Genomic DNA, 9,531 nt, shown 5'->3' with positions numbered 1-9,531 from the left:
GTGGAACTCAGCAGGTCTAGCAGCATCTATAGAAATGAATAAAAAGTTGACGTTTTAGGCCGAGACCCTTCTTCAGGAAAGGAAGGGGGAAGACGCCAGAATAAAAAGGTGGGGGTAGGGGAAGGAGGACTAGCTAGAAGGTGACAGATACATTTGCACAAACATAAAATTGTACAAAATTAACATTACATCATTTCCTTCTACCTGACTCATTTACTGCATTTCATTTTATTTACCAAGTGCATGAAATTTTATCTACATTGTATTGGCACCATTGAACTTCTATTTACCCATATCGTTGACTACCGCTCTTGCGCACTGGTTCAAGCCACATGGCTTAAATTAACCAACCAGGAGCTGCTTGCGGATAAAGGGTCCGGTCCGCAAGTCTGCTCGGAGGTAGGCTTGCAGAATGAGCCGGGTTGTTGCACTGGGGCGGCCCGGGGTGTCTGCTCTCCGCGGAATTCTCGGTCTGACTGCGACATTGCTTGCGCCCAGACTCGGCACCTGTGCGGAGGTAGGGAATCCGGGGCAAGGGCCGGCGCCGCCGATTAGAGTTGATACGACTGACCCCTTCCCTCCCCAGTCAGGGGTCAAAGCGAGTCACCTCCACTCAGTCGAGCCAATCGCACTGCACGTTTATCAAATGGAACTCATGAAACGCCAAGTGTTTCGGAGTTCGGCGGCTGGGTTTGTTACTTGGAAAATTGTAGACAACTCTCCCTTGTGATCCCCTCTTATTTTACTGCAGCCTTATATTTTAAATCCTCTTCTGTCATCTGCAACCTTTTGAGAGATCGCAACAATTCAAGCGTCTTGCTCAGTGCAGGATTAGTTAAGATTGGGTAACGGGAGTTTGAAAGCGAATCATAGAGTCGTACAGCATGGAAATAGGCCGCTCGTCCATGTCATATAGTGGATACTGTTAAATCCCATAACCCTCAATGCCTAAGCGATTCAAGTGTTCATCCAGACCAGGGGTGGGCAAACTTTTTGACTTGTGGGCCACAAAGGGTTCTAAAATTTGACGGGGGGCCGGACCAGGAGCAGATGGACGGAGTGTTTTGGTAATACACCTCCTAAGAGAAAATGAAATATCATGGGATATGTAGAAAACGTGCTTTAATTTCAATTGAAAATGAACAAATGCATTACAACAAAATATGTCTTTGAAGTCCCATGGTATTTAGCTATTTATTGAAATGACTTTTAAAACACTGAAAATTAAATGAATAAAATACAGCTTTTTTAATAGTAACATTTATTATTTTAAAGCACTGAAAATTCTGTTATCCTTCAAGATATTATCATCATCACTCTCCTCCTGACTGTCTTTATTTCAAAAACAGTAGGAGATGCAGGTCTACTTGTCCTGCTCCTTCTTATTCAATTGTCCCCTGTGCTAAAACTCAACAACGACCCGCACAATGACAGAACAGTGAGAGCGCGCCAGTATGCAGAGCGCGTTATTTGATCTGGAGCGCATTTTTTATTTTGAGAACATACGTGCACCTGCGCACTACTCATGTCCATCACTTAACAGAAATGACATGTAACATGTAAGGCTTATTGAAAAAAATATTTTCAAATGCATTTTTTACATAACACAACGAAGAAAATTATTTTTAATTTCAGTGGGAACAGTGTTGTTGGTCTCCCTTTTTAGCCAGCGCATCAAAGTCTGGATTTAGTTTTGTTGTGGCGATTCTCAGGATGGATCTGAGGTGTTGGTCAGTTAACTTGGATCTGTGGCTGGCTTTGTTGATGTTCATGACGCTGAACGCCTGTTCACACAAATAGGTCGAGCCGAACAAAGAGTAAAGCGCAAATGTGGAGTAATACGCTATGTATATAGAGTGCGTCATCTATTGGGAAAACGCCAGAATTGCGGGGAAAAAGCGTTAACAAGGTTTATTAATATAATTTCATCAAGTTCTGCGGGCCAGATTAAAAAGCTTAACGGGCCGCATATGGCCCCCGGGCTGTAGTTTGCCCATGCCTGATCCAGACACATCTTAAATGCTTTCAACGATTCAGCTTCAGCTGTTCTCTCAGGCAATACATTCCGGACACTTGCCATTCTCTGTGTGAAGAAGGTTCCATCAATCCTGTCTAAATCTGAGGAATATTTTAAACAGCAGTCTGCTCTATCAAGGATCAACTTTATTCACCATACACATTTACGTGCACTGTATTAGGAATTTGCTATGGAGTGTGGGCGTGACGTGCAACAAAAACACTCAATAAAGAATTATCTAAAATAGAAAGTTGAAATATAGATATGCAATAACGTACATAAATGCTAGCATGCATTTACAATGTAAACAACATAAAAAGCAGTTTAAAGTCTTTACAATGTAGTGTGATGGATAATAAACAGTGGGGGTGGAGGGGGCTAATTAGTATGGTTGATCAGATTAATTATCTATACCACTTGTAATTTTATATACCTAAATCGTGCCCTTGCTCCCTTGAACACAAAGCTTCTCATGTCTTCCCCTATAAATGAACTGCTTCATCCCAGGCAATATCCTGATGCATCTGACGAAGTTTAAAGATCAGTTTTATTTGTCAAAAATACATAAAAACATATAGTGAAATGCATTGTTTTGTGCCAGTGACCAACATCAATGACTAAATGTGCTGGGGACAGCCCTTAAGTGTTACGTACTTCTGACACCAGCATAGCAAGCTGACAACTCACTAACCCTAACCTGCACGTCTTCAGAAAGTGGGAGGAAACCAGAGCACCGGAGGAAATCTGATGGTGGGGAAGAAGCTGTTTGGGTAACATTGAATGTGGGTGGCATGGTAGCACAATGCTACTACAGTGCCAGCAGCCCAGGTTCAATTCTGTAAGGAGTTTGTCTTCCTGTAACGTGGGCTTTCATCCAGGTGCTCCAGTTTCCTCCTACGTATGTCTTTGGAATGTGCAATTACCATTAGTGAGTAATGGGCATGCTGTGTTGATGCTTGGTGCCATTTGCGGGCTGCCCAGCACAATCCTCGCTGATTTGATTTGACACAAATGACACATTTCACTGTTTCGATATTTCGATTTCAGTGATAAGTAAAGCTAATCTTTATCTTTTCTTCAGGCTTCTGTACCACCACCTTAATATTGAATGCAAGGTTGTTGTGACACCACTCAACTAGCTGATCTATCTCACTCCTGTCTCCTCATTGCTAGCTGAGGTTGTACCAACAAAGGTATCATCGGTGAATTTATAAATCTTGCTTAGGTTATGCTTAGTTGCATGCTCGAGAGTGTAGAGAGAGTAGAGTAGTGGTGCAAGTACATATCCTTGAGGTGTGCCTATGTTCAATACATTTCTCCAAAAGACAAGCATTAAGCCCTGCTAGGTCTTCAGGGTCTAGCTTGTATAGAAGTTGAGCTGCAGTTACAGTCTTTGTGTGTAGCTATTTTTCATTGATTTGCTGTGAATGATGGCACGTAAACCAACTGCAAGGAAGTACATGGTCATATATACTGTACATACTTTGATAATAAATTCACTTTTGCATTTACTTTGAACTTTGATGTTACTCACATTGGCTGAAGGGGCGCCCCATAGCGTGGTTGTTAGCACGATGAGGTTAAGGTTTGGGGTATCGGAGGCGGAGTTCATTTCCGGCGTCCTCGTTAAAGAGTTTGTACGTCCTCCCCGTGAACATGTGAGTTTTCTGCGGGTGCTCCAGTTTCCTCCCACAGTACAAAGACTTACCGGTCACTAGGTTAATTGGATGTTGTAAATTGTCCTGTGATTAGGCTAAGGTTAAATAGGTGAGTTGCTAGCCTTGGTGGCTCGTTGGGCTGGAGGGGTCTGTTCTGTGCTGTATTACGAAATAAGAAATAACGCCTCTGAAGCACATGTTAAACTCTTATTCCTTTCCACATTTAGAAAGGCTACTGTTCATCAAATGTTAATGATAATGAAGTGCTGAAAGCAAAGTTGGCTGATGAAGCAAGGAAGAAATATGGAGATCAACCACCTACATTATTCTCAAAAATCATTGATAAATCGATTTCTGCTGATATTATTTATGAAGATGATCAGGTATATTTCCATGTATTGAATTCCATTTTACTTGTGTGTTGAAGTGATCCTGATGCCCTTACTTATTTGAATCATGCACCAATATAATTTATATTCCAGGTTCATGTTTATGGCTGATAAAGTGTAACTAGTATAGTAGCTTAACTCCTGATCCCAAGCGAAAGGGACAATTAGCTGTAAATAAGTTAAACAAGAAGACAAGAAGTCTAATGTGTAAAAATTAGGTTGTGCACTTTGAGAAGAAGTATAGGGAAAAATATGTTCGAAACGGCAAGAAGCTAGTAGATTTTGATAAACGTAGGGATCTTGGTGTGCCAGTTCATGGGACACAAATAGTAAATTAAAGATGCAACAAACAGTTTGGCAGACAAATGGTATGTTAATATTTGTTGCAAAAATAAAGTTCTGCTGAATTCTGGTGTGACCTGAGTGTAATAAACAAAATGGGAGAATTTCAAGCTAGCACACGGCAGTCAACAAAGTAACTGTTAATAATATTTTATTGTTTGATTCTGTCTATTTACTGTATCTTCTTCTTTGCAGTGCTTGTCTTTCAGAGACGTAAATCCTCAGGGTCCAGTTCACTTTCTTGTGATACCCAAAGTGCCGATACCACGAATTAGTGCCACAGCAGATGATGACAAGGAGGTAACAGAGGATAGTTGTTATATATAGAATGTAATTATTGTCACCTGTTCTTTTATTTTCTGATGTGACTTGATCCCAAATTTTGTTTGATAGAACCTTGGAATATTTTAAGAGCACAATGTAAATTGCATATTGTTGTAATATAAATGTTGATGGCAGACAATGTGAATATTAAATTTAAGGAGGAATGAAAAGATGCAGACTACAGCAAGGAAGTAAATGTAGATTTGAAGTCACCTTAGCATTGTTAGAACATTGATCAAACAGAAGCATTTTGATTGTGATCTAAGCTTTATTTTTCATTGTACCAACAGCTTCTGGGACATTTATTGATAGTGGCTAAAAACCTTGCAAAGAAAGAAGGGCTCACAGATGGCTACAGAGTGGGTAAGTCTGTGAAAGTTTTATGAGTAAATGGAAATGCTATAAACATTTTCTAATTGAAGGAATGAATAAGATAGTATTTTCATATGTAATAAGACTAAGGAGCATCATGATGTGCTTGGGTCAGAGCTAGTGACAGGTATACCTTCCTGCAGCATGGACACAAGCTTCCCCATCATCGATGACATGTGATGCCTTAAGAAGGCGATGTGCATCATTAAGGACCCCCATCATCCAGGACGTGGCCTTGTCTCTTTGCCACCTTCGTGGAAGAAGCAGGTGTACCTAACACACACACTCCCAATATTTTAAGAACAGCTTCTTCCTCTCTGCCATCAGATTTCTGAATGGACCATGAACCCATGAACAAAATCTCACTTTTTAATCTCTTTTTGCACAACCGCAAAAAAAAATTTCTTATGTATTGCACTGTACTGCTACAGCAAAATAACAGATTTCGCAACATATGTCAGTAATAATGATCCTGAATCTGATTCTCATTCTGAAGAAGTCACTGCTTAGAAAAAACAAATCCAGACTGCCTCAGAGAGGCAGTAGCATCCCTGGACTGCAGAGTAGTGAGGTGACGACATACTAACAACTTTGTTAAAAATTCTAATACTTTGTTAAACATTTAACACATTTTCTGATTTTTTAACTGAAATTGCAAACTTTATATTAATGTTTCATGAGCATTTTTGAACCTTGTACTTTGCAGATATCTATACATAGTTGATTATTAACAGGCAACGTGGGGTGCTGACAAATGACCCCAGCCTTCTCCAAGTTTACATAATCCTCTGAAGCTTCCAGCACAGAGACTTATCTCCTTTTTCACCAGTGGGACTGCCTCAAATATCTAAAATACAATATGAATACAAACATATTGTTGTATTTTACAAAGCCAGTGTTGTTGTCAGAGAAATACATTGGCTATGTCCTGGCTTCTCGATGTGATACTCGTTGTGCTGAATCTCACCTGGAAACAATTGAGGTGTCTTTTTGGCAGAGATCATGGTTTTGCAAAAGAGGTTCTTAGAGAATTTGCCTGTGGGAGGGAGGGATGATGGGTCATGGGCATTGTTGATCTGTTTGGAAGTTTGGTTGAAATCTGAACTTGGCAAAATGTTTGCTGATACTTCGGCTCCAATCAAGAAGCTGTCATCAGTGCGCAGTTGAGGGTGTTGTCTCCTCAGAATGCCAGCTTATATACTCCTCCAGGGTCCGGATGGATATTGATTACACGTTGTGATGTGGTTGGCTAGTGAGCAGAAGGCACGACTCACTCTTGCTAGTATCAGCTCATGAAAATGAAGAAGGAATCCATTTCAACTCGATGACAGCCAAAGTCTTGACTCAAGCAAGAACAAGAATTTCTCAAAGCATGGTTTTCTATAGAAGGATCCATCAACAAACACGTCAGCGTAAATCTGGTATATGAACCCTTATGCAGAAAATAGAAACAACGTCAACAATCAACGAATCGCCAGTTTTCAACGGACCTGCCTCGAAGCTAGCCAGTTAGAATCTTCTACTGCTAAACTGTTCACAGAGTTTTAAACCAGCCAACCAGATCATGACGTGTAATCAATATCCATCAGGACCCCGGAGTATATAAGCCGGCATTCTGAGGAGACAACACCCTCAACTGCACGTTGATGATGGCTTCTCGATTGGACCTGAAACACCTGCAAACATTTTTGCCAAGCTCGGCGATCAACCAAACTTTCAAGTAGTCAACCCGAGCTACCAGCATTCCACAATTGTCCACGCAGACTGTGTTGCCCACTGAGCTAGTCCCATCAGTCTGCATAGGCCTTGAAAGCTCTCCGATCCATGTACTTGTCTAGATGGCTTTTAAATGTTGCCAATGAGCCTAGCTCAACCAAGAATTCTGACGGCTCATTTTAAATTCACACCTTCCCCCTCTTTGTGGAGAAGATGCCACTGATGTCCCTTTTAAATCTCTTCACTTCTGACCTTAAACTTATGTCCTCCCACAGTATTATGTAACTGAAAATAGATGTTTCTCTCCAAAGAAATTCATCAATGACCATTCCCAAGTATTGCTGGAGAACCCAGTCCCTCCTGTCTTGGGACTCCCAGGACATTATCATGCACCCATCACGCTAGTCAGGGTACGAGTCAGATACTTTTATCACTGTCCGTGCAATATACTGCGTGGTGAAAACACCTGGACACGGAAGTGAATGATCGGCAGTTGAGCGAGTCGGAGAGGGTATCAAACAGCTGTAACCTTGGCTGAGAAGAAAAAAATTATGAATTCCACTTGCTTCCATACCTGGACAAAAGTATTAATAGAATGATCTATTGGTTATTTTTTACTTATTCAGAGAATCATAGTCAGTGAGGACACAGCACAGAAACAGGTCTTTCAACCCATGTAGTTCATGCTGAGCTCTTAGTCTGCCTAGTCCCATCAACCCGCACCCGAACCATAGCCCTCCTTGATACCCTGCCCATCCATATACTTCACCAAGCCTCTGTAAAATGCTGAAATTGAACCTGCATCCACCACTTCCGCTGGCAGCCTGTTCCACACTCTCATCACCCTCTGAGTGAGGACGTTTCCATTGGGTTCTTCTTAAACATTTCACCTTTCACCCTTAACCTGTGACCTCTGGTTCTAGATTCACCCAACCTCAGGGGAAGTAGCAACCTCAGATGTTGGTGGGTTTTCTTACAACATACTTTTTCTCTTCATAGTGATTAATGATGGAAAGAATGGAGCACAGTCTGTGTACCACTTACACATCCATGTGATTGGAGGTCGTCAGATGGGCTGGCCCCCTGGTTAGAAGAATGTGCGACAGAACTGGTCTCCTGTCACTGTGATCTGAGTTAGTCCTTCAGTCTGTTAAATATTTTATTGGATTTACTTCTTATGGAAATAAGATTCTGACCAGATTAGAAGACACACTTTACAAAGTAATGCTGAAATTGTATCCACTTGCTTTTAAAAAAACGTTCTCATATGTTTTATCACTTTGTAACAGGAATCCTGTTGCTATTACATTTAAAGCTGCATAATCACCAACCCTTCAAGTTTCTGTAGGTTTAAGAAATACAATAAAATAATATCCAGAAAATTAGAGATCTGAAAATGGGGGGCACACTTGCCCACAGTTAGGACATCACCCTCTACTTAAGTTATTCCAAAGCTGTATTCTCACCTTATGTGTGAATGTTTCAAACAAGCAATGCAGAATCAACTGTAGAATTATCACTGTTTGATATAATCCAATAGATGTCATAAACTTTCATGTCTTGAAGGAAGGACTCAGCCAGAAACGTTGACTGTTTATTCATTTCCATAGATGCTGCCTGACCTGCTGAGTTTATCCAGCATCTTGTGTGCATTGCTTTAAATTTCCAGCATCTGCAGAATTTCTTGTATTTAAAGCTTGTACATCCTGACTGGAGAGTTGTTGCCAGCCAAGGAGGCAGCAAGCAATAAACAGAGCATGCCAGCAGCCTGATAATGGAGTCAAGCTACTGTATTAAACACCTGAAGCCATACAGGACTTACTCATCACAAGACAGTTTGCCTATATTATTACCACAAATATCCACAGGCAATTGTGTTTGCTCTTGACAAGGTCAAATGGCAGAGCAAGGGAGAGAAGAATTGTACCCCCCGAACTGCCGTGAACCAGCTCAGAACCTAAAGGCAGATGGCCAAAAACTGATGTGCTATAATGGGACTATGCTATAATATCCGAAGCCTGAGAACAACCTTGCGTTGCTCTGTCTATGCACTGCTCAGGGATGGGCCATGCAGTTTGGAATTGAGCAGAGGTGAATTCATGAGCTCAGCCTTGTGGCCATCCATGGAAAGTTTTACAAGTTTGTTGATTGACACAAAAACAATGGGTTCCTCTAAATTACTCTTGTCCCGAGACAATGTCACAATGATAAAAACAATGTCCTTGTTAAATCTGTAATAAAATCGCAAATTTATGTCCTGATTATGGACCATTTAGGAGTTGTTGTTTCATTTTATATTTGAACTCTCCATCGATAATGTTGAGGAAAGTCACAGGCCTGTACGTCTTCACAGGCTGAGGACACACTATAGAATGAGATGCATATGGAAGATTATCAGCTGAATGACTGTAACAACTGCATCTCATGCTTAGTGTTTCTTTCATGACATGTTAGCAATAGTTTGGTTTCCAGTTGAAATGGTACCATCACTTTGAATTAGCTTTAAAGGCATTTTAAAATGAAAATCAAGAATAACTGCGTTACTCTTGCTGTAAAGGTGAAAGAATTGATTAAATCATATTGAATGAGGTGTTAGCGAGTCTTTAATAGCATGCTAAGCCTGAACAACTCCTCCAGCACTGAAAACCTAATGTATGATATATGTGGAGTTAATATATGAAATATGAAAATTTAAAAAATACAGGAAACCGTG

At 40.7% G+C, this 9,531-nt stretch overlaps 1 protein-coding gene across 1 annotated transcript; it reads left to right on the top strand.

The window, feature by feature from the left end:
• The first annotated feature begins 351 nt into the window (after window positions 1-351).
• Window positions 352-9,408, top strand: LOC132404921 (uncharacterized HIT-like protein Synpcc7942_1390). Its single transcript, XM_059989531.1, has 5 exons — window positions 352-517; window positions 3,903-4,058; window positions 4,602-4,706; window positions 5,021-5,093; window positions 7,818-9,408. Exons 1-5 carry the CDS (start codon window positions 413-415, stop codon window positions 7,907-7,909), a joined length of 531 nt encoding a protein of 176 aa, XP_059845514.1. The 5' UTR covers window positions 352-412; the 3' UTR covers window positions 7,910-9,408.
• The last annotated feature ends 123 nt before the right edge of the window (window positions 9,409-9,531 follow it).

This window comes from Hypanus sabinus, chromosome 14 (assembly GCF_030144855.1).
Source record: "Hypanus sabinus isolate sHypSab1 chromosome 14, sHypSab1.hap1, whole genome shotgun sequence".
NCBI lineage: Eukaryota > Metazoa > Chordata > Chondrichthyes > Myliobatiformes > Dasyatidae > Hypanus > Hypanus sabinus.
This window is presented reverse-complemented; position numbering and strand designations above follow the sequence as displayed.

Coding starts and splice junctions, on each gene's coding strand:
- LOC132404921 (XM_059989531.1), top strand. CDS start 413: ATGAGCCGGGTTGTTGCACTGGGGCGGCCCGGGGTGTCTGCTCTCCGC. Junction 4,059..4,601: donor TTATTTATGAAGATGATCAG/GTATATTTCCAT, acceptor TCTTCTTTGCAG/TGCTTGTCTTTCAGAGACGT. Junction 5,094..7,817: donor CACAGATGGCTACAGAGTGG/GTAAGTCTGTGA, acceptor TTCTCTTCATAG/TGATTAATGATGGAAAGAAT.